This window comes from Zonotrichia leucophrys, chromosome 3, assembly GCF_028769735.1.
Source record: "Zonotrichia leucophrys gambelii isolate GWCS_2022_RI chromosome 3, RI_Zleu_2.0, whole genome shotgun sequence".
Lineage (NCBI taxonomy): Eukaryota > Metazoa > Chordata > Aves > Passeriformes > Passerellidae > Zonotrichia > Zonotrichia leucophrys.
Genome location: NC_088172.1, coordinates 18,410,463 through 18,437,026, shown reverse-complemented (window position 1 = coordinate 18,437,026; position 26,564 = coordinate 18,410,463). Strand labels below are relative to the sequence as shown.

Below are 26,564 nucleotides of genomic sequence, written 5' to 3'. Positions count from 1 at the left end.
AATTATGAGTGTCTGTACCTGTAATATAAACCAGAATTTAATATATGCTAAAAACATCCCACTAGGCAGCAACCTTCTTATCCTGAATGTACCAGAGACTTCTAGTTACATTTCTGGGCAATTTAGAGGGCTCAGAGAAGACAGCTCCCCACACTTATCCAACCCAACAAATGATTTACCATGATATGAGCATGCCTAGGAGAAACACAACGTCCTGCTGGGCTGTGTTGATCTTTCTTGGTTAAAATAAATTCCTGGTACACAACATTTAATTTTATATCAGTGACAAAGAAAGATGAAACTCCAAGATCAACAACTGTAAAACTAAGTCATATTTCCTTTCTTTCCTCCCCCCCTTTTTTTCCCTTTCTGACTGATTCTGCACTACTGAGGTATGTGGAAATTAGACCCTTATGTCAGTGAGAGCTGGTCTAAACCCTTAAAATTCTCTTCTGATTCATTAACATTTACTCAGCTAAGAATGAATAAATCACTTATGCTGATGTGATTTTCAGAGTGCATGAGGTAGAGATTTTCAGTTACTCTCCACATGTCCATTACTTCCATTTACATGGATAATCTCTGATTTTGCCAATTAGAATTATTGGCACTTTCTCTAGAAGACAAGGTTAAAAGATAGTATAGATATCAAGAGTTTCTTACCCAACTTCTAAATCAAAAGCCAAATCAAGCTTTGGAAATGTGTCTTGTTCCCAAACAGAGATTTCATTCACAATACAAATCCTTAGAATCTGAGCATCTTTTTTTCTTTTTTTTAGTTCCATAGACATCTTGAATAGGAAGTTATATTTAATAAGATGACATAACATTAAGCTGTCAAAGAAACCTTACTTTAATTACCTTACTTTAATTATCAAAAAATGCATTCTAACTTTAAAATATGAGGCAAAACAATTAGTTTTACTCTATTTGTAAGACAAAAAAAAAAGCTTTTTTTTTTTTGAAGAGTATATTGCAACTAAAATTATAACAAATGCCTGTGTTTAATCAAAACTTAATGTGAAACACATTTATCATGCAATTTTTCTGCCACTAAGGGAAAAACAATGTTTGGAACTGCTACAAATGGGAAAACTGCCACCCACTGGGAGTAATAGAAGCAATGCTGTGGAATAGTTCATGATTCACTGGCCTATAGAAAACTAAACCCTGCCTTTGGGGATGTTCTTTGCAAAGCTATCAAGCACATTTTGATTATATAAAATATGAAAAGGAGTTGTAATTCTAAAGTTTCTTTTTCCTCGCCTTTACAGAAAATGTATGTTAAATGGTTTGTATATATCACATATGCAGACATAATAGCAATAGAAAGTAGCATTACATTTCTAGCCAGAATATCTGAAAATCAAACAATCTACTGTCCTTTACTGATTTCTATCCTTGTGTGAGTGGGAGAATTTCTATACTTTGAATCAGTTAATGTGTTTCCCTTTTTTCTTTTACATCAAACTTCATGAAAGGTTTATTCAGTATTTCTTCATATTTAAAAATTAAGTGCAAGTACTGCCTCAGTTCTTTCAACATCATCAATCTGACTTCATCAATAACCTTCAATTCATTCCAATGCCTGCCTCCTTTTTTTTGAAATTTTCCATTAAATGAGAAGTCTTCCCTTACCGCATAAATGCCTGTAATATTATTCATTATTTTAGCCTGTAACAGCAAGTGCAATAATCACATGAAATGTAAGGCCTGCAAGATAGTCTAGCAAATCTAATTCTTTGATTTAAAGTCATGTTTATTCTAAAAATTCTGAACTGCAGTTTTATCACACACAGCTGATTTTGTGCTTAAAAACTAATGTCATTGTGTACCTGTCTGGCAGCTAACTAAGATTTTTGGAGACTGGGAAAGGATTGCTGTCCTTATTCTTTATTCAGCCTCTGTTACTTGTTTAATCTTTTATCTTCTACCCTATCTTAACTATGTGTACCCAGAAGTCTGTCAGCTTTCTAAGGCCTGGTTAGGCCTGGGGAGGCTTTGCAGGACCTAAAGTGACACTTGAATGCCATGTAGATAATTGAAATAATCTCTAGTGCCACTGATGGTGCTGTGGGATAGCAGATCTTTGAAAAAGATGTCACTCTGCTCTAAAAGCTGTGCAGTGCCTGCCAGATGCTGCAGCTGTCCTCACACACCTCCAATGGCTCTTGGTGGCCATGCCCAGGCAGCCAAACCCCACACTCCTCGGTATCTCCTTATGTCTCAGTATCACATTGCCAAACGAAGCTCATCTCAATATGCAACCAAACCCCTGGATGAAGTCCTCCTCAGCTGCAGCCTGCACAGCTGGGACTTCAGAACACCCATTAATTTGTTTCTGTTGTGATGATGAACTTCAATTATGACAGTTATAAAATTTTGTATTAATATTCTATTTTATTCAAGTTTCAACAATTTAAATAAATCTTCCACTCTTTGATAATATCTGGCAGATAGAATGGATTTAACTGTAATAGAATGGAACTCTAAGAACTGAACTGTAAGAGGAAAATGTTTTCACAATCCCTGGAAAAATTTTCCTGTAGTTTGCATTAATCATGAGGTGTCTATTTTTGTTTTGGATTATATTAAACAGATGGACTTTCTTCCATGCAGCCCCACAAAAAAAACCTTTAAGGAAATTGCCTGGGGCCTCATATACAGTTTAACTAGATGTAAGCATTTTTATTTAAGACACAAGCTACACTTCTCAAAATATTTCCTGCTTTTTGCAGCTAGTACCAGGATTATTTGCATCTCCCTCATGGTTAATTTTATGCTTGCAAACAGAAGAAGAAACCACTCAGAAGACCTTTCTTAAGAACAAAACAAAACCTATTTTAGTCTTAAAAGGAATACATATTAGGTAATTTTTATTCCTTATTTTCTGCTAATGTCTTTAATATTCCCCATTTCTTCAGTGCCTTGTAGGACAAGATACCCTGTTATGGAAACTAGGAAGTTCTAGGCTACAGGAAACATATCTATAATCATAAAATTTTATCTCTCTTCTGGAAGATGTGAAATTATAGAGTATTTCCAAAAGCTATTTTGTTAAGAGCAAACTGCTTTGCAGTCAATTCCCCAGGTAGATGTAGAGAACTTTAGTATACTTGCCTTTATTATCTTATTTTCTTCTGATAAAAGGATGGTTTTTCTAGTATATATGAGTTCTCTGATTTATGTTTCAATCAAATGGTTCCTTCCACTCTGAAAAATTTGCAATGCTGAGATGACCCTAAAGGGTCTTACATAAATTACAGCAATAGAACAAGATACACAAATGATATCTATCTATCCACATGTTCCCATGATCCCTCTAAACACCTGGAAAACTCAAATCTTCATGTACTACTGATGCTTAGTTGAAAAAGCCTACTTGATGATACATGAGAGATTTACTGGAGACCTGCAAAAAATACAAGTCAACCCATAATTTGGATGAAAGAACAGCAATCAAAACACTTTTTAAAGGATTATAGCAAATCCTTGATAATCCTAATAGAATGAAAGAGACAAACCAAATTTGGATAATGCATAAAACTGGGAAAGAAATTCAATGAAGCAGAATCTGCTACTACTGACTAGTTGCAACTGATGAAAGAAAAAATAAAAAGGCTACATACAAAGAAGCATTCCCATAGACATAATGACTATACACCAGAGCAGCACAGCAGCTTTAAATTAAGTTCAGGAAAGGAAAAAGCATTACCAAGATCTTTGCAGTTATAAGACCATAGTTTTCAAACACTTTTTTGGCAAATCAGTTATTAGCAATAAAACACACATGTTAAATGTGGAACAGAGTGACCCCTATTGCATTGCCAACACCACGGACCTTGGAAAACTATAATCTAAAAGCTGGAAATAATGATAGAAAATGAAAACTGTATATATCTTCTCAGTGGCTGAACCTGGTGCTACTCTTGTTTCTTGTAAAGAACCCTCAAAAGAATACAAGCATCAGACTTGCCAAATCTTCATGGATCCAAAGATGGGCAGACAAAATTGAACTCCCAGCTCTGCAGGTGACACCATGATACCCTCCCTCTGCCTATAATGCTAGCACCAGCCTTAGAGATTGTGATAACCAACATCCCATCTGTCAGAAATCCTACAAATGTCTAAATGCTGACAAACTGACCCACGTTTGACACTTAATCACACTGATACTCAAACAGTTATAAGCCTTCTCAAAATGGCTTAAAATTTCTCCACCACTTTAATTACAGGGAAACACTTATGAGGGTCACAGCACTTGAGCACTCCCACACAGTAACACATGGCAGGCTGAGGCCAGCCAAGCCTCCCCAAAGGGCACTGTCTGCTGCTCTGCTCCTTACACCCACCACATAAGCAAAGAGCTCTCCTTACAGGTCACACTGATGCAGTTGGATAGAGTTTTCAGCCACATCTCTTTCCCACAGTAAGGAACCACTCAGTTAAATTAGCAGGGAGTAAGTTTAACAATAAATCATGCACTCTTTTTTTTTCTCTTTTTATTTTTTTTTTTAATATGGCGGATTCTGCGAAATTGGTCACAGAATGTAGCAGAAGAAAACAGTAAAACAGTGTTCCAAAAGGGATTGTAAAATTCTTACAGAATTGGTCCATTGCTGGCTATTAAGCAAGATGGGCCAGCCTGCATTTTTGGCAAAGAAAGCCCCAAAGCTCTGACAGAGAGAATCTGGCAGTAAATAACAGGTAAAAAAAAAATAATAATTCTGTATGTTCCTATCCATTCCCAGAGAAAAAGTTCTGTGATAATTCCTTAGTCCAAGTCTGTTTGGCAGCTGTTACCTGTTCAAGAAATAGCTAAGAAAAATTGGAACAAAGGCTGGGACAAAACCCTTCCAGAGCACAAAGAAAGAAAATCACACCTTGACTCACTCAGCAATCATAAAGGCTAAATTTAATTACTAAAACTAACCACTAAAGCAAAAATTAATTTGCATAATAAGAGGCAAAGGCTGCTTCTTAAAATGGTTTAATAATATTAGGAGAAACATTAGTTAAATCATGCAAATGGATTTAAATTCACTCTTATGGATCATGGTGTTTTGATTTGCTTTGTTTTGTTTTGTTATGGATCAGAAGCCGGACTCTATTCTGACAAAACTTTCCATAGCATCAATTTGCAGTAATTTTAGTGTGGAAGGATTAAAAAACCAAAACACTTTCTGTGCCACATTTTCCCAAATTTTCTAGCATTATATATACTTGAGTGTCTGAGACTTGAGTATCAGTTTCTCAATTTCACATTTAAAGCTGTTTGTGGACCAGAATAATGCAGTGATATTGATCAAGAAGGTCACACAGAAGAAACACAACAAGTAACTAATTACTTTGACAGCCCAACTACCACTTGAACATAAAAGTAACAAAGCAGTCCTGCTACAAGTTGTTTGTTTTTCTCTTGTGCATTTTCTGCAGGGATTCAATTAAAATAACTTTAATTAATCCAAATATCTAAACTTTTTAAGACAAAACAAAAATGATCCCTTCTATTTGAGACATGTCTTTAATGATGAGTTAAATGCAGATATCAGTTTCACTTTAGAAAAAAATCATATCGAAGAAATAGACAAAGTATAGACGTATACTTGATTATATGAGTTGAAATGAAAACCATTCTGGGTAATTCTCAGAATGCAGCCTGCCAATTTGATGCCAGATACAGCACTTAGAGCTAGATACAGCTAGAGTGCTTTGGATCACCATCCTGACCACGCTCTCAAGGAGGCTGTAACTCAGACCTTCTGAGGCCTCAGGTACAACAATTTTTTTCTGTGGCTTCTCCCATGTTGAAGAAGAAGGATGACTGGCTGGAAAACTGTCTATCCTGTTACTACTCTGTTGAAGCCGGATCAGAGGAATGAAAGTCAAACATCCTTTTGGTAAACCTCTTTCTATTTGTGGTTAAGTAACTTGCTATAAACATGTTACAAAGCATAGAAAAGAACAGCAATGAGCAAATTAAATCAACTGAAATAATAAATATTTATGTCTGCTACATTCTAACTGAGTGTCTTCCTCATTCATACTCTATTCTCTATGTCTGGTTTCTAAGTATAGCAATTAGCTGGGGGAAGTTTCTGCTTGCTCTTCAGGGTCGCTGGAAATTCCAGCAGATATTTATCTAAGTCATAAAATGTTAACAAGAAAATTGCATGGCAAGAATAAAAGGAAATGTTCTTCTTTTTAAAGAATAATCAGCACATGTGAAGCAATGATTACTTGAAGTATAAACCAGGCACTAACAGGTCAGAGGCCAGTCCAATACACAACATATACCAGTCCAAACATTCTCTTCAAGCTTTTTCTCTTCAGAAAAGCCTTTCTTAGCTGAATGAAATTAGCACATACATTCAGGAATGCTCTAAATATTACTACTGACATCAGGTGAACCCAAAAGAATGCAAATGAGTCCTTCTTTAAATATCACATGAAAGGAAGTGAATATTGAGCACTTCAGGTATGCTTATTTTATTCCATTGTACTCCAAGATCTTTTGTCTTGATCTTATTGTATTCCAAGATCTTTATTAGTTATTTTCAGCAGGTTGAAACAACCAGTTACAGGTACACACACACACACACATACACATTTTATTGCTTTAATTCTTTAATTTAAGCCAAATCAGCAACCCCACTTTTAGCTGATACTTGAGAATAAAGACATTTCTGATAAAGAACACAGGTTCAATTCAGAGTTGTGTGGATTTGTCCATTCAACTTTTCAAAAATCTACATTTGATCAAGTCCAGTGATTTTTTAGAATGTCTTTTTCTCAGTCCAAGAAATAGTACATTAAGTAATATACTTGAAATGTATCAGCACATCATTTACTCAAAGCAACAAAAACAATTCACCAGAAGTGGTTTTGAATGACACTCTGTTGTAGTAAACTGGTGTTTTCCCACTTAAAACACATTGTCATATTACATATCTACAATATTAAAATGCAAAAAAACCCCAATTTCTATAGAAAAACCCACTGCGATACTAATACCAAGAAAATTTAGTTTCTGGTACTGAGAAAAAAGGTAGCGATGTTTCCAAGCACACACATATCACAGTCTCTGCAAGTTCCTAACTGCACAAGCACTTAAATAGGCAAACATTTATTCATATTTTTGGGGAATATTGCCATGAGAGAGTATATTGCAATGAATACATCCATACCACCAAATTGTTTTCACTCTTAGTTTCAACCCAGATCCCTAGACTCCCTCAAAGCCAAGCTGAAAACATGACAGCTAAAGGCTCGATCTAGACATCATCATTCCCTCAGGGGGAAACAACACAGGTGGAACAACATGTGCCTTACTCTAGACAGAATAAGCTTATGCCAAAGCACTTCATCTGGCAATTAAAGCTCACTTTCTAGTACAGAAAACTATCGAGCCTAAAGTCTCTATGTGAGAATTTCTAAAAATACCCCGAATTATTTCAAGGCATAGAAGAAATCGGACTGTTCTGAAGGGCCTGTGGGTTTGTGTAGAAACAGGTCTAGCTCATTGGAATCACTCCTGGAATACAAATAAGTCATCACTAGCACTAACTTTGCGCTTAGAAGTCAGTCACTGCACTCTTTAGCAAAGGTGCACCTTCAAGTGCTCACTGCAGGACAATTCTTTCAGAATCACACTGGTTTAACACTCTTTTTCAGTTTATAAAATATTAACAAATTAAGAGATATTTTAACAAAATGATAAGCACTTGTTTATTAGAACACAGCTCATCAAGTCAGTAGAAGTATTTTAGTTATAACACGTTTGCTAGAGGTATTTCTATTTCTATGTTCATAAAACATCAGCAATAGGGGAGGAATGCGGGTGTCTAACCTCTATCAGCATATGAACTAGTAAAAAAAGTACTAGGGTAGCCATAAAAAGGACTATAGCATACAAGCAGAAAACAGGGTACTTTGAGTACATTTACAACCACTTATAGCATATGCCATTCATGTCCACAATGGGTTTACAACTAGAGCTCCTTTCATATTTCCTTACAACTTTAAAGAATTTCCCTTTGTTAACATTGCATTTATAAAACAGTCTTAGGTGTTAGCAGGGATGCCACTCTTCTCTACAAGATTTTCCCAAATTTTCAAATTTAAAATGGCATTAGTTGAACAAAATATAATAAAAAATAGTTTCCCAAGTCTCTGTAGACAAACAAAGGATAAAAAAGATATTATAACTATAGCAAATTAACATATTAATGTAAGTGTACTGTGGAAGGAAATAAATTTAAAAATTAGAAATCATGATGAACAGGCAGAAAGTGTGAATAACTGGGACAGAACTGTTAGCTTTACAACTTAGAAAAGCAGGCTTTATTTCCCAAGCTGCAATAGGTTAGTGGGTCCAAGTTTATTACAGCATTTATTGTGGCCCCAGTCCACATTGAATTCAATGGGAATCTTTCCATTGATTTAATACACTGTGGATTAGCAGCCATGCTGTCATGTCGTGTATCATCTTTGTCAACTGGGAATAATAAAGTAACTCAGATTAGCCTGCCTGAAGTTCTAGAAGTTGTAATTACCTGTTTCATTACAGCACTATTCTCATATTCATCTTCTTAACAGTAATTAACTCTTCCGTAATAATCGTGTGGAATGAATTTAGTTAAAATAACTTGTCAGTCAGAATGAAGATAACCTAGGTTGGAAATAAAGTCTGCTCAAAATACATACAGTTACCTAGAAGCTATATCTGACAGAAAAACCTGCATTCAGTCTAAAAAACATTTTTGGACTTGCAGCACTGTGTAATTAACAAATGATTGCTGCGAGTATTGTGCAGTCAAAGCTGTCAGCTCCCCCCTTCTCAAGTGAGAACAAAACTAACATCTGTTATGTAGCTCAAGCACTCAGAAAGTCATCAGCAAGACTCTGTCTACCTCTACAATTTAGATATTAGAAGAAGGAATAAAGAAACAATACCAAAAAGTACATTCAACTAACCAAACCTACTTGTAAAGAAATAATGATGCATGGCACATGCCTACAAAAATCATCACTTTCAGCTGATAATGAATAAAATAATCATCCCACCTAAATAAAAAATTGGTTTTTTATTTACAGGTTAAAACTCAGAATTTTCAAAAAGAAATAGGTATTCTTTTGAGACCTACAAAATTTGCAGAGAAAATGCTTGTATTTATATCTCTCATGACTGTAACACTAGCACCTTTGAAAAGCAGGCCACCAGAGCTCAGGTCCTACTATCAAGGAATCTCAGACTAGTAGAAAAGCATGAATATCAGATCATAAATGAAAAAATATTGATAGACTCACACCAACTACTTTGTTGAGTATCTTGATCACTTTTCTCTTGAAAACTGACAGGAAATAATTTCTTTATAGACTACTTACAAAGAGAGTGCTATTTTATAGCAGAGCCTAATTTAAGGTGATATAAAATCTGAAGGAGTATATAGTGCTCTGTGGAGTATTTCCACAAACAATTCACACAATACATGAACTTTTGAGCACTGGAAATACAACAGGATCCTTATGCTTTAATGTATGAAGAGATTAAAAGTAGAAATTTAATAATCAGACTAGATAGATAAAAAATAATGTAACACTTTCAGAAAAGATTTTTTTCACAAGGCCTACTGTGCAGATATACAATAGAGGTTTTAAGTTTGCTTTTATCCTAAGTACTTCATAACTCAGTATGTAAATGCAAACACACAAATGTTGAGTAAATGGCATCTTAGTACCTAAAATTGGTACAAATCAACATAACATCAACATCAGGAGCATCAAGAAAAACATTATGTGACATAGAGAGGAAAATATTATTAACAAAAAAAACCCCAAACTTTGTCTGCATACTACTATCTTACTAGGTAAGGATTTTTCTTTCCTTTTTTCCTGTTTCTATCAATCTCAGCATAGCTATTAAATGCAGTAGAATTACATTAACTTTATATTTGCTTTCCAAACACACAGGATATCTGGCTATACCAGTTTGTTTTCAGGATTTCTGCATTATGAAGACAATACAACTTCTGTTGTACATTCTAGCATATTTTGAACATGTTTCAAAAAGAATTTTGCTACCATTGCCTAGCATAAACCACACTTTTTTTTTAGAGAATGCATTGATCTGGCATTCCTGATGCAGTATAATAGACAAACCAGGGTTATAGGTATAACAATGGGAGTCAGGTCAGAAGCTGAAGTCACGCTGTGCTGCTATCGCTGGCACAAATGAGGCCACATCTGAGGTCCTGCGATGACCTAAATATTGAGACAAAACTCTACCATTTTAAGTGTTTGCAGATGTATTTCTGAAAAATATGAGTTCTGGAGAGTAAACATGAGCAGTTGCAAATGCTCAGACATATTACTTGTGGCAGGAGAGCATATGCTGGGCCTAGAAGAGTGCTATAAATGTCCTGCCAGCTTTACCCACAAGCACTCACTTCAGGGCTCCCATCTGCATAATTGTAAACACAAGGAGCATCCACGGAAACCCAGTTCTGAAAAACCTTACCTATGTTAAAAATCACAGTCAGACTGGAATTAGGCTCAAATAAATCTTGACTTATTCTATAGGCATTTGGTCCCTAAAAACAATGCATTTATCAAAACAGCCTGTCATCAGTAAGATAGATGACTAGCCATTGAACTACTGAAGTGACAGCATGGACTGGCTTTGTCAACAGGAAAATAAGCTTGATTACTACCTTTACCAAATCTTAAATTACTCTGCCCATACTGTCACATGTTATTCTACAGAGTGGGTAGAACTGGGACAGTCTGGTTAACTGAGTTCCAAATAGTATTACTGAGGGAAATCAAGCACATCTCTTGAAATTATTAATTTATCCATACAACCTATTTTTTCTGTCTGTAACTTTGGGGATTAATCAGAGCAGCAATACACCAGAAAGTATTCTGTCCAAAAAACAGCCACACATCTCAAAGGCTGGAAGCAATGGGAGTTCAGTTCACCTATGCTCTCCATTCTAGGCACTTGCTCCTTGGATGTCTCAACATGTATCCATTTCACAACCATGTTATTTTTATTTGCTAAAGCAAGAGTGATCATAAGATGTCTATTTTTTACATCATCAACTTAACAAATTAAGCCATGTCTAACACTAATATGGCTGAATGAAAGAAATAAAGACTGTCTGCATGTCTGTTTGTGTGGGTGGGGTATCCACACAATCTGCTGAGCTGTCCCAGGGCCACAGCTGCATGTGGCTGGTTAATGATATAAAGACATCCAGCTCTAACTGTATCATCCAAGGCTTGTCTTGTGCTTAGGCGGCCTATTTGGCTGTGCCAGGGGGAGGGCACAGCACAGTTCAATCCCTCTCTTCCAGTGCCCTAACTATAAGGGTGTCCCACCAGAGTTGTTTACATTGAATTCCACAGAAGGGGAGCCTAGAGGAGGCACTTACACATTATGTTTTAAATACACATTGGGGGAACAGCAGAAACAACACAAGCAGTAAGTTGCACAAGATATCACTTACAGTGCCCAAAATCCAGCTCACTTTCCAACAGGTGAAAGACAATTACCCTCTACTTGAATAGAGGAGCCTATGTATGTCACAGCTGAGGATAGCTTTCATTTTCCACAACCCAAACACACATTTTCACCTCAACATTTCTGCAATGAACTGCAGAAATGCTGCTTTTTGCTCCTCCCATAGGTTCTAAATAGATGGGAGTGCTGTGTTGGTCATGCAGGATGGTGTGACATCAGCAATAAAGGCAGATGGGCAGGGATAACTCAGCGTCTTACATTCCCTAATGGTGACCTTGAGGCAATCTCGTGGTCAGCATGTAGCCTTACTACTCTTCAGAACCTCCACTGATTATAAATGAAGGATAAAATGCAATTTAGTTTACTCTATTATGATTGTTTAATTTTTTTTGAAGTTTACATTTTGGAAGTCTCCCTCTATATGTTTTGCGGTGATTTAAAAAGACTTCTTAGTACTTTTAATGTCTTAAATCCACCACCTCATTTCCCTTTAAAGCAAAATTATGGGACTTCAGTGATGGGTTTACATTACTGTTTAAAATGTTACATTGTGAATGTTATATTACATATGTAATTTATGTTAACTTTAAACCAAAATATATTTCAGTAGTAGATACAGTTCATACTTAACAAATGCCATCACGCTAGAAAGACAGCTGTTAACGTATTAAATATTTAGTTTTCTTTATGTCAGAAATGCCCTTTCTCTTCCATTTCTTAGATTAATTTTTTTAAAAATCAAAATGACCAACTAACATTTCTTTTTTAAAAATGAAAAGAGGCAAACCAAGGCAAGGGACAATAACAGAACTCCCTTTTATCTCAACACATTCGTTAAGGTGTACCAACTTACAGTAAACCAAAATATTTTCTTTTATTTTATGATATTTAATTAACATTCAGTCTTTCCTACATATGGAGACACCACAGACTGTAAAAGGTTAAAACACCTCACAGTTATTTGGGGCAGAAAAAGAGGAAAAAATAAAGCCAAGGGAGGAATTATGTGTGTTCTTCACTTAAGCCAGACAAGTGGGAAGAAAGTCTCTTGGGCATGATTTCTCAGTGTTTTGCAGTGTACTCAAAATGTTTGAGAAGGTTTTGGTGAATATATAAAAATTTTAAATTAAAAACTTTCACAGTTTTTCAGCTAGAATAGTTATTTCCAACTCCTCATTATCAAAACTTTGTATCACATTTCAGATCCTGTAACTCAGACTACCTCCCATTACATTCAGTGCCACAGAATTTCAGACTCTGTGAAGCTGTATCCCTTTATCTTAGTATTCTAAATGTAATTCAGAAGGCAATTCATCTGTAAGGCAGTGCTCCACCAACTGAGCTCTGTTTACTGCTCTTGGCCTGCAGAAGAATTGCTGATGCTTTGCTGACAGCTGGCTGTCTCTCAGCACTTAAAGCTGCTCTCTGGGCTCATCTGCTCCAAGCAGTCTGCCAGCCTGGAAGGAAGCAAGAAGGAACAAAGGAGGACAAGGAGGAAACAAGGAAGGACAAAGCCTGGCTATCAGATATTAAGGGGAGGTAAAATGAGCTGCCCAAATACTGGTAGAGGAACAATGTCTTTGGAAAGAAGCAAAGCAAAAATGAAGCAGCACAGTCCCCAGTGAAGCAAGAAGCACAGAGATGCAGATAATGTGGTGTAAGAAGATGCATGGAAGTAAAAGGCTACGAAAACTGGGCAAAGGAAAGGCAGTGCTACATAGTGAAAAAAAAACTTTACAAATGTGATTAACAAGTATTTAAAAGAAGATAAACCATGTAATCTCCTAGAAATGAGAAATGAGAGTCAAACCCATCCAGAGTCTTTCCTCAAGTAAGTAATTATGAATATCTAACTATACCACAACATCAGCAGGACAGAATTCAATAATGAGACAATTTTATACTGTAAATCTCTCAGTATATACAACAGCGATATGGTGAAGAATATTTTCCTTTAAGGCATCTTTGAATTCAAGGGCTTGTTCATTGCTTTTAACTAAATTAAATTTAAAGATGAACAGCAAAAAAAACCAAAGTATTTTTTAAAAAATGGACATATCAACCAATTTAAAACAACATAAATTAAACATGAAGTATAATAGCTATTAACAAAAAAAAAATAAAATAAAAAAGACAAAACCCAACAAAACAAACAAATCACTACATAAGGATATGTCAGCAATTTAATCACTTACAGGCTCTCCTCGATGCCCTTCTAGGCCTGGAGATCCAGGCTGCCCAACTTCTCCCTTTAAAATAAAAAAAGTCTTTTTTTATTTATAAAACAATTTTATTTGCACAATAAAAATTATTATTTTAAATAGTAAATTATATTTTTAATCTAAGTAAAATTTCAAAGCAATATACATTGAGACTTCACCAAACAAACATCTCTTAACAGTTTAATACACAGCAAGAAATGTCATCAATCCAACATTCTCGCATGTTGTGTCTGACAGCTGTCAAACAGCTTGCAAAAAGAGATGAGAGAAAATTTTCTGTTCACTCAGAACAGCAATTTCTGGTAGAAAAAAAATGCATAAAACAATAACAGACTGTTACTGTCTAATTGTCAGCATAAATAATAGTATGAAAAAATCTTTCCAAGTACTTCAGAACACAGCAATACAAAAAATGATCAAACATTTATCACAGTATGTATGATACTGAAGTATTCTGAAAATCTGAATAATTCCAAAAATAAAAGCACATAAAAAGGCAAAGATATAGATATGGATGTAGATAGATATACACACACACATGTATAAAATAATCTGGCACTAATCAACTTAAAATTATAAGAGCTGAACTTCAAGGAACAATGGCTAGCATCTGGGTTTCCAGCCATGTTTTTTCCACATTCTTTCCCAAAATTAATATTGTAAAAACCAGGAAAGCTCCTACAGAAATTTCCTTCAAAGACAGCCTGTTTTTTACTGTTCTGAATTTGATTACGGACCCAAAATGAAGCAATGTTTTATAGCAAGCAGATGTTGAAGTCAGGCTAACAAAATGTTTGAATGAAAAATATGGCTTCTATTAACTATTGTATTATAAAATTAATAAAACCTAATGAGCACATCGTAATTTTGGTACTGCAATAAGGAATTTAGTCCAGACAATGTCTTTCAATTTAAATGTACACACATTCACACAATATTCTGAATTCTCTGTATAATGCTTACAAGCGTAAAACATATGAAAGTACTCTCCAAATTCATGCTTTAGCAACACAATGCTTCACTCTAAATTGCCACCAGTGACAGTTGAAATTTTATGTTAATGTTAACTGTGACTATTACCTGTCCATGTTATCAAATACCAGAGAAGAAAAAAATCTAATATCTATTTTTTTTCTATGTCCTGAAGTACCAGAGAAGAAATTTCTCCTCCAGCTTAGCAATGATATCTGTGTATGTGTGTGTATATATATATATAAAATAAGAGAGGATTCATTTGAAATAAATTCCTGGAGGTAACCAAGCTCATATCACAGATAACAGACGTCTAGTCTGGACAATTGATGGAGGATTGATTCAGCTGACCAGACACCAGGAGTTGAATTCCACTGCTCAAATACAGACATTTGATCATATTTGAGTTACCCCATGGTATCCTGCCTACTCCCACTCCTGAAAGGCACTGGCTTTCCACAGGACTTGTGTCATATTTTTCAGCTCCCTGAGGATGTTTGGACACTAATGCATTTCAAATGCATCAGGGGCTCTTTATGTGCACAACTAAACTGAAATCTTTGAGTCTGCCTTCTGTGAGCTGAATTACTCTCCAGACTCCACTGGCATTACCCTGGATCCAGCCCATTGACAGCTGCTCCCTGGAAGGTTTTAGGTCTCTCACGGGTCTTCTGTCATATGTCCATGCTGCAGAAGATGTGACAGATATGCCAGGTGCATCCCCAACTGCACTAGACAAGCATAGTCACAAAACAGAAGATCCAGATCTCCAAAATCAGCAATATGAATTTAAAATTTAAAATGCAAAAATCCAAACTTTGCATTTTTGAACACTGAAGTAACATAAATCTTGAGCAGCCCTAGATAATTTCATTATTATTAAAAAAAAATCTAGGAACAAAGATGCTGCTGAAAAACTTCTTTAGATCAATTCAATTGAGCATTTACATCACATATTATTAAAATCTTTCCCTGTGAACTTATAACTGATACTACAAGTCTTTGTTTTCACAAACTAGAACACTGCAAGCAACAACTTGTCAAATGAAACATCCTGTAAGCTGACAAATCGCAATACATTCTAGAAACACCAGGTCCTGTTGCCTTTTTTACAGTAGACACATTCTTAGTTGACTTGAAAACTGTTCTACGTCAAATATGAACAGCACTGCATAGTAAAGAGAATAAGAAAACATACAAAAATATTAATCCAGTACTGAAGGTACTTTCCCCTAATTTTCCTGCAGCTCCTTTCAAAAGCAATTCCGTTCTGCAGTGTAGGCTTGTATATGAATCTCTTTAACACAATCACAGGGTTAGAGGAACACACAAGAATATCAGAGAGAAAGCATAAACAATCTCTAGTGATCACTAATACACTCTTAATAAAAGCTTTTCCTTTGCTCACTGAACAATTGAAAACAATGAAATCTGCTTGTTGCTGCAGTAAACTTTCACAGCTCCCAGTAACAACATTATTTCGATTTCCAGTACCACTCCAAAGAATAAACTCAGTATGTTTGCACCATGAGCAATGCTATTGAAGACTTTTATCAGTATATTAATATCCATTTCTACATACCTTGAATCCAGGACTGCCTGGTAATCCATCTTTCCCATTTCTGCCAGGGTCTCCCTGTGGCAACATTTAACAGCAATCAGCAGGTGAATTAACAAGCACAAGCTAATGACAAATTGTCTCCAGAAAACTTACAGTTCGCCCAGGCAGTCCTGGCAACCCTGTATCACCCTTCTCTCCTTTTGAACCCTGAGAAAAACAACAAGTGGAAAGTAAGTAGTGCTCCACGTTTGTGCTGTAAATTCAATATATTTCAATAATAATTCATGTATGGTATTTCTTATTTTGAAAAAGTACAGAAGATCTGTTTCTTTCTCAACTCAGGCAGTTGCCAATTAATAACTACAACACCATTACATAAACAAAAATATGCTTCAAACTACAGAAATGCTAACACAGGCGCTCTTTCAAATTGCTTAAAACTCTAGACTAACCACAAGAAGAAAATATAAGGCCAGGTGAAAATATAGCTGTTAACACTGGACGGCCAACTATACTCTCTACTTTATATAAATTACAGATTAAGGCATCTCTCTTTCCATCTGCTATCAGCCCCACTTCTTTTATGTGCTCTTCTCCTCCCTCCCCTAACTCCTCTCCCTCTCTCTTGTTTGGTTATATGTACATCTGTATTAAAAAACACAGACTTCTTTGCAATACAATTATTACATATACCCTGTATATGGTGTGTTACACCCTAGACACATTCACAAAAAATACATGCATTTTGTGCTATGTGAAAATGAATTATACCAATCCACTAGCAGAATGAAAAGGTTCTCAAGATATGCAAATAAGCAGAGCATCTAAATACATTCAGTAAATTTGACATTACTAAATTTGATGTTAGCAAATGTAAATACATCCATTAAAAGCATGGAAGATTTTTCTGAGCTGTAAATAAATAACTACATTTTCTGTGAATATGCATGTTATAAAAATATTAATTATGTTATCTGCGGTTCCCATGCCCAGGCTCCCAGTGGGAATGTGGGGGCTCCGTGAGGGGAGGCCGGGGCTGCCTCAGCTGGGCCCAGCCAGCTCCAGCCAGACACAGCCAGTTCCAGCCAGACACAACCGGTTCCAGCTGGTTCCAGTTGGTTCCAGCCAGACACAACCGGTTCCAGCTGGGCACAGCCGGTTCCAGCCGGATCCAACAGCCCACTGCAGGGCACAGCTGAGCCACGGTCAGGGTGGGAGTGCGGAATGAGTTGAACAAGGGACAGAAATGTGACACCAGCAAAATGAGGAAAGAGGAGAAAAGTGGCAGCTCTGCAGACAGCAAGAAGAGGGTGCTGGAGCAGAGATTCCCCTGTAGCCTGTGGAGGGGCCATGGTGGAGCTGTGGTAACCAAGGTGCAGCCCACGGAGAATCCATGCAAGGCCAGGTTTGCCCAGAAGGCCCACGGCCCATGGGAAAGACCTGCTTTGGAGCAGGGGAGGAAGGTGAGGGGAAGAGCAGGGAGAAGTTGTTAAAGCCTACCCTACCTCACTCCCCAGTTCCTATCCCATGAAGGAGAGAAACTGAGCCTGGGAAAAGGCAGGGTGGAGGAGAAGGGGGTTTAATTGGTTTTTTTTGGTTTTTTTTTTCTCACTATCCAGACTTATTTTAGCTGCCAATAAATTAAAATAATTTTCCCCAAGTAGCCACTGGTTTGCCTGTGACAGTAACTGGCAAGTGATCTCTCTTATCTAGACCATCAAGCTTTTCCATCTTACATTCTCCCTCCTACTGCTGAGAAGGGAGATTGAGAGAGGTGCCTGGGGGTTTGCACCAGGCAACCAGTCCAGGTGACCCCATCACAGATACCAAGAGCATTTTGCTTTAATTTATGTTTATAAAGTCACTTGCCTTTTTTCCATATATTCCTGGCACTCCTTGATCTCCTTTAGGACCTCTTTCTCCCTAGATAAAATGTATGTGAGCAAGTTAATTTTTAAAATAGAAGTAGTTACCTAATGATATACGTATATATAAATAAAGGATACATGTATAGCACACACAAAGAAGGCAAAGAGCTCCATGTAAGCCCAAGCCTTAAATGCAAATCCTGAATTTGCACAGCTTTGCTAGAGGAGAAGGCCAGAATGCCCCACACTGATGGTGAGACAATCCACAGCTTGCAGGCTTAAGAGTTCTACTTTCTATAGGAGACACTTTGTGATTCTCATTGCTTCAATATAGGCAGGAACCAAAGTGAAAATTCAGCTCCTTGGAAAGGGTTGGATTTTTCTGAAGACCTTATTTGAAAGTTAAAAATAATAATTTGGAAAAACTAAGAGGTAAATTCTGTGGAGCACTAACATAGATGAGCAAAAACTGTGGGGAAAATTGTTTTGGGGACCACACACATGAACTAAAATCACTGTGATAGACCAGAACTGTTCTTCAAAATGCTGTCACTCAAGTAGAATGACACAGAATTGTTTTTATTTTTCTAAACACTATTTGTGATGAAGAATCCTCTAAGTAGTAGTAAAATCAAATAAATATAAAATCCCATACAGCAGAACAGAAATTAAATAACAGGAGGTTTCTATTGTTTGGTATCTATGTAATGAAGTCCCATGGCATGTATCCTCCCTAAATATCACCTTCATATCTATTCATCTAGAGCAATTCATCAAATTCTCTGAAATAGTGTTGTATATAGACATGTTTACCCTTTATATTGAACTACAGGGTAAGCTGAAACACAGGAATATTGTAACAAGAAATACTTAATTTCAACCTTTGGTGCTGGCATCCCATGTAATCCAGGAAAACCAGGTAGTCCACTGTCACCCTGAAACAGCAAACATATATTAAATCCTTGTATCAAAATAGTAATATACAACAACATTCATATTCTTGTGATCAAGTGATCAACAAATAGTGGCAACATGTAATATATTACAGTATCAATTTCATAACATTGGTATGATGACCAATAAGAGGTTTTTCATCTCTAAACAAAATTCATTACATAAAAGAAAAATCATAATCATTAAATTTTAGACTAAATGTACAGTAATCTTATAGTAAGTCTTACAGAGGTTCAAAAGCAGCAATTTATGACCTTATGAAATTTCCTACCAGCTTACTCTGGATAAGTGAAATATTAAAAATAAGATATTAAGTATCTACTCTACAAAAGAAACTAAATTAAACCAAAATACACTTATAAAACAACTTTGGCAATTTGACAAATGAGTTCTCATTTCAGAGGAAGAAATAATCCACTTAGGTTAAAACAGTTAGCAATTGAAAAGACAAGGCAAAATACCAGTTATTTTATTGTTCTCAGAGGTGTCAGGTATCAGGTATCCAAACTTTTGCTGTTGGTACCTGACAATTTGTCTTCAAGTTCTCTTGAGCAATAACAATGAAATCCTTCTTGAGAAATAACAATGAATTACAACTTGTCACTGCTTGATTTGAAACAATAAAACCAATCCTAGTTGCTTGGTTCAGCAGACTACTTCCCATGAAAAAACAGCTAACCACAAAATCATTTTTGGGCAATCAGAATGCTTTCTTTCTGTTAATACCTACTTTTATATTGAGTAATACATTTCAATTTGTTTAATGTATTTCAATCAGATAGAAGGAATATTAAACTATGCTTAGAAAGTTATTTCATATAATATTTTAAATTCTAAGACAAGGGTTAAACCAGGACAACATGTCTCAATGCTGTTTATCAAAGCCATTCATGCCTAAGCAGATTTGGAAAGATCTGTCATGTGTTTGCAGTAGGCAGGAACATGACCACAGGAATGACAGCTTGTGGGTTAATGCTATCACAATATCTCTCAACAAATAATTATTAAAAGCAGACAGTGGAATGGAGTTTAAAAATCAGCAAAGGTTATAAAATTACCACTTCATATATCCATTGCTTCTTAATGAAAAAGTGTGGAGTCTTGATTTCTACTCAGAAGTGGTGGTTCAATTATTGAATAAACTAAAACATTTGGAAATGAAAACAATTTTAAATTAACTACTACAGAAACTTTACAAGCAATGGGATGAAATAAAGAGATGAAAATTTGGGCAGAATTTCCAGGAAAAAAAAGACAAGACCTATTTTACAATGGAAATGTTTTCTAAAATGGTGGAAGCCCTATTTCTTGGCTTATTTTACACAAGTCTAGACTGAGCAATAGGAAATATTCTATCTGTCACAGCCCTACACTGTGACACAATTAGAGTTTTTCATCAGCAGCATCTTAATTTCTCCACATACCCAATAATGACTGATTAGATTAACCTCTACAATCAATTAGATTGAGATGAATTAAGCACAGCACACATAAGCAATTTTCAGCTCTAACCATGAATTTGAGAATTCTGCTGAACAGCAATGAATTTAAGGATCCAGTTATCAGAAACTTTAGAAAGAAATCCCAAGATCTGTTGGGAAAATAAGTACTTGTTTTACAGAAAGGGCTTGGAGTTTTAATGAATCAAAACCAAAATAATTGTCATTACGATCAGCTTAGAACTTTTCTAAACATAGGGCAGAAATGTGAGAGAAGGCCACAGCCAGTGGGCAGTTTATTCACTGTGTATACAGAAGATCCCAAGTCAAGTTTATCCTGATTACCAGGAGACAGTTACATATAAGCTTCCACATCTGTCTACATCTCCAAGCTACTGGCTACACCTCAGGTAGAATTTTCCACAAGAAATTTTGGGTTCAGTTAGCCAGTGTTTTCTGATATAAAGTGCCATGCAGGAATTTCTACCTAAATCATCTGGATACTCACTTAAAGAGAAAAAGGGTGAAAAAAATTAAAAAGAAACCGTTCTGACAGATGTCTGTATTGCGTTTCCAGGTACCCATACTGTGGTACCTGGAATTAATTAACTTTATTCAGTGAATTAAAGTTGCTACTGGCAGTGCCAAAGCCTATATGAACTTTAATAAATAAAAAGGGCCAGATTCAGAATTTAAATTTAGGCTTCTTAGTCCTTCCTTATTACCCTTTAGCAAACAATTCTCACAGAACACTCATGTGAAAATACTGATACTATTACCTGTACAACCAAAGATTATAAAAGGTAAGAGTAAAAGCTTTTTTTATCTATCATTCTGGTTTTTGGTTTTGGTTCTTTTACCTTTGCCCCATCTTTTCCTGGTTCTCCCTTGATACCTGGCAAGCCACGAGGTCCCTAGATTGAGAAAGAAATGAACACCAGCTCAAATCCTGATAATACTAACACAATCTGATACAGAATTAGACACAGAAATGTGACACAACATGGGCCAGAGACCAATGTGTCACCTGCCTGATTCCAACATTTCAGTGACTGGACACAAAAGGAGAACTAAGCACAATGTGTACCCTGCATGGATGAACATGGCACACTATCATAATCCATGACTGAGAAGCACTCAAACAATTTTTTCTTCTAACCAAGGACCATCCCTGGAAAAAAAAGAATGTCACAGAGCCCTATTAGCCTGTTCAAAATCACAACCTATTTACATGTGAGGCCAGAGATGTCCCCTTCAATAGCCCATCAGACAGCCTCCACATACGCCATTTTGCACGCTTGCTCTTGGCCCCAGCAGGCTCTTAGATATTTAATTCCACAAATGAGTAAATCCTTGACTATCACTCAGACTGGATCCTGATCCACAAGTAAAATACAGCACAGGTTTCCAACAACTGTCTCTGGAAGGACTACTAAATTAATACAAAAAAGAATTCTCCTCCGTCAATCGGGGCTTTATGTGAACACTTGCTTGGGACTTGTGAATCATGGGCAATCCATCACCATTGAGCATTGATGGGCAATCCATCAATATCAAACGAGATATTGAAAGAGATCTGGCAGGATTTGTCTCAGATATTCAAATTCTAGGAATGAAATAGAAACTTACTTGAATCCCTGGAGTTCCTGGGATACCTGGAGTTCCTGCTGATCCCTGGTATCCCTAAGGAAAAGAACCAAGACTTGTGACTTTTCAAAAGCAACATACACAAATTTCAAAATATCTATTTAAAAAGAAAAAAACCAATCTTCGTGCTTACTGAAGAACTTTTGTCACAATCCTATAATTTTAGGTCACAGATTTTAGCAACTGCTATGGCAATCATACATTTGGGATTCAGATTTCAGCTTTCAAAAGCTTTCATATCTGCAGCTGAAGTTCTCATCCTGCAGACTTTAGCTAAAACCAGTCATTTTAGAATTGTTACACAAACGCATAACAAACATATTGTTTTGTTTTCCACTGGGGAAAAAAAAATAAATTAATCCACATAGTAGCACATTTTTTTTTCTCCCTCTCTTAAGAAAAATCGCTGAAACTGGCCAAGGCTTTTTTAAAGGCTTTTATCCAGTTATAGAAATCAGCTTTAACAAACAAGGTATGTTGTAATACATTATGCAGCTAGTTTTATAATATCTCTACATAATAAAAATTCCATTCTTGATACTAAGCACTTAGCTATGAACTTGAAGGTATATAACAGTCTATACAAACAAAAATAATTTGAATGAGACTACAAAAAGAAATACTAAATAATTCATGAGTTAAAAAGAGAATTTCAGGAATGCTGTGCTAGAAATCAACATTGGCAGAACAAGAGAACCTTTACAGAAACCAAAATATATGTATATATTTTAGTATATTTTATTCAATTGGTACAGAAAAGATAGCCAGTTTTCATGCAAAATTAACAAGGGCTTTAAAAATCCTTTAAGAGAGGCAAGTTACTGAAGAATAAGAATTTTGCATAGCTCATTTAAAAACATGTCCTTGCAGTAGACAAAATGAGCTACCAAGAGGATTTTTTAAAGAAAACATATGAAGCAAGAAGAGAAATTGTTCTATAATTCTGAGGCTATTTGGTTCAGACATTTCAGCAGGCAGACAAAACTAAGTTTGATAAATCCCATTAAACAGGCTATCCAACTTCAAATACCCAGAATCTGATTTTGATTGGAACTGAGAGAAGTAATAATCCTATTTCCAAATGGGTCAAGCTTAAAACCTTGGCAAAAACATTTCCAGGGGTGATTTCCACACTGTAAAAAGGCACTAATAGAACATTTTCAGTGCAAGGGAGGCAATGCGTTTGTCTGATTTCCTCTTTAAATCAGTCAGAGCTTCCTAGGAATAATAAACAGAGCTAAAATTATTTGCTGGGTTAGATACAAGAGAGTCCTTGCTGTGCCCTCTTTCCAAAAGACATTTGAGCAGTTGCCCGATGAGCCAGCTGGTAATGTTTAATATAGAAGTAAACAGAATTCTAGGTCTCTGTCATACATGGATCCCTTATCAAGCATTTTACTTTTAGTGCTCAAGGCAGTTCTAGCAAAATCAGCTTTAACTGTAAATGGTATAGTATCCCCAGAGTGCTTATAGGCCTCCTGGGTGGCTGAAACAATTCACCAAATCAAAAAATGCCTCTAAAAGTTTATCTAATTTTTCTTCTCAAAAAAAAAAATCGCTGTGACTTTCTGTAGGATATAACTCTATACAAATAAAACTCTATTTCACAATTTAGATCTCTGCAATGCACTTTCCCTTCTCCCTCTAACAGAGCAGGGGAAGTAAAAGAGGACAATTTCCTGGCTGAACTGAATTTCAAAATCACAAGATGAATGAAGGACAGCAGAAGAGTTTTCAGCTTACAAAACTGCATATTTAGCTCAGGGTTAAATATTGTAATGTGATTTCAATACAAATCAAACATATTGTCAATGTGTTCTTTTAATGGAAAGCTGGAAGAGACAAAATTCAAAAGGAAATTCACAGAAAGTCACAAAAGCTAGAATCACTATCTGGTGCAAATAGCATAGCAATTGTTTGGGCAAATTAAAAAACATCTTCTATAAAATAAAAAAACACAGATTTCATATAAAAATGAGTATATATTTTCACCACTCCTTTTGCAGTATGGATCATCAATCTACATGCTAATGCCTACAAATTTTTTTGCACTAAAGTCAACTCAAATCCTCTTTCCCTAATGACAAAGCCTTCAGTAGGAGTACCTGTGTGACACACATACATATCTGCAAGAATAGCAGTGCCACAGCTGCCATTTTATGTAAAATTAACAGAGGTGAAATCTCACTTTTCAATTGATGAGTTCAGGACTGGAGGTTCTCTTTCAAATAGGGTGAACACACCATATTTGCCACCAAAACCAATAATTTTTATCTGAGTTTTGTCTTCTCTCATAAACTTTTCAAATAGCATGAGAAGTGTTATAGTTAACTCTGAATTTGATATTCAATTTAGAATGCAGTAGCCTGAATATAGGCAGCTCCTGCCTTTTGAGACTCCTGAGACACTCACCCAATGTTAGAAGACAATGGCACAAAATATTTGACAGGCAATAATTGCCTTGCAGTGTGGGCAAGAAAGAATACCTTGCAGCACAAAAATCCCATACTTTTTGTGGTATATTAGTTAAATAGTTGACTACTATGAGAATTTAGACACCCTGTGTCTCTGTACCCATTTAAATCCTAAATGCATGTGCCTTAAAATGAATGCCACCTATAATTTTTCATCAACGTTATCAGTCAGCACCACTCCACAGCATTTTATATTCTCGTTTATTATTTTACATCAGTCATCTGAAATCAGGATTACACAAAATTTACCTCGCAGATTACTGTTGTGAGAATGGAACTGATAATTTTCTAGTGCCTTAAGATCCTTAAAAGGAAAGTGATAAACAGCAGGACATTGAGATTAGTTTTGTCCCAGATTGCTGGGTATTTGAAAAAATCACAGATAAAATGAAACTTTGGAATTTAAAGAAAATGGCAATCATTTGCAAATAGTTCTAAGGAAAAAGACTGAGCACACTTCTTAGGTCAAAAAACATATAATAGCCACAAAAAATTAGCAATCATCCTTACTGGAAAAAGAAAATTAATTTGCTTATAAGGGAGAAAATTAACCAAGAAGGACATATGATGAGAATTAATTGCAAAGAACTCATGCAACAGCAGGGAAATCTCAGTATATCTTCAATGCATTTGCACACCTAAAGGACAAAATTTCAGACAGCATTCGTAAGCATATCTCTTCTGATTAGGATAAAATAAAAAAAAATTAAAAAAAAATAAGCTGTATGGATAAGCCAACGAGAACTGCACTGCATACTCCCATAATGAAAAGCTTTTGGAGCTTTGGAGCCAATGGACAATATCAACAACAAAGGCATGAACACAAGATTGCTTGCGAAAGACAAAGGGAGAAGTAAGCAAGCTCAATTTGGCTAGGAAGAAACAAGGCATCAACAGTAATGGTCTAAAGATATTCAAGGACTGTAAACACTAAGTAAAAAGAACTATTTAGGGTGATGTAACTAAGCATAATGGAATTCAACTGCAAAAGGAAAATTTAACTTGGCGTTAAGGAAACACTCTGAAAGTCTGCAGACCTCTTATGGGAGTTTCTTGCAGAAAATCTTTAAAGCACAACTATCTAAATCATTACAAGTCTTCAAACTCTTTTCATAAAATACATTACATCTTAACAGAAATTGCTGTAACTATGTATACATGTATCCATGTTTATTATTTCTGCATTTCATTACATTTTCCTCCATTAGCTACTCCATCATCTGCCAAGGCCTTCATAATTCAGAACTCCTAGCAGAATATTTTACCTAAACACAATGTTCTCAAATAGCACAGAGGAAAAAAGATCCAACAAGATCATTAAATAAAAGGCTGTAAATCCAGCTTTAAAAGTTCATGAGCTTCAGGCTATTGGGAGATAGGATGATATACCAAGGGAGTCTAACTTCCTGCTCACTGTTTAGATGTTCATCCTTATCATATCTCTGCCTTTGGCAGCTGCTGCAGGTAGTGATGTGGTCTTTTGTCTGAACTCTACAGCTGTCTCTGCAGCACAAGTCAGCATCAGGCACTGCTCTGATTCCAGACTTGCAGGTCTCAGGGAAGGCATTACATGACTGCATCAGAACAGAGCAGAAAGATTTCCTCTAACAATAAAAAGGCCACAGTATTACTGAGGAATATGCATTTTCCTGGAATTGAGAACAGCATTTCACTGCTGAATTATCAACTCTGTCTATGAAAGTTTTCTGAGAAAAGTAGCTCCAGAGCTTAGAACAACTTAAATCCCAGGCAAGCCATCTGGGAACACACAGGGAATTCTACGTATATGAGAAACTATTACCCATTTTTATTCCAAAAAGTATTGTTGAAATAGCTCACCATTACTCTTATAGTAAGTAAGTACATCACAAAAGATTTGGCCTTCAGGTGGTCACCAAATATT

General features: G+C 35.9%; 1 protein-coding gene across 2 annotated transcripts in view; it reads right to left on the bottom strand.

The window, feature by feature from the left end:
• Positions 1-26,564, bottom strand: part of COL21A1 (collagen type XXI alpha 1 chain) — a 65,280-nt gene that overhangs the window by 20,299 nt on the left and 18,417 nt on the right. For both annotated transcript variants that reach the window (XM_064710113.1, XM_064710112.1), the window contains 7 exons: positions 22,170-22,223; positions 21,401-21,454; positions 19,029-19,082; positions 18,149-18,202; positions 16,433-16,486; positions 16,301-16,354; positions 13,720-13,773 (listed from right to left, as the gene is read on the bottom strand). In XM_064710113.1, the coding sequence (XP_064566183.1) occupies positions 13,720-13,773; positions 16,301-16,354; positions 16,433-16,486; positions 18,149-18,202; positions 19,029-19,082; positions 21,401-21,454; positions 22,170-22,223 (378 nt within the window). The remainder of the gene's footprint in view (positions 1-13,719; positions 13,774-16,300; positions 16,355-16,432; positions 16,487-18,148; positions 18,203-19,028; positions 19,083-21,400; positions 21,455-22,169; positions 22,224-26,564) is intronic.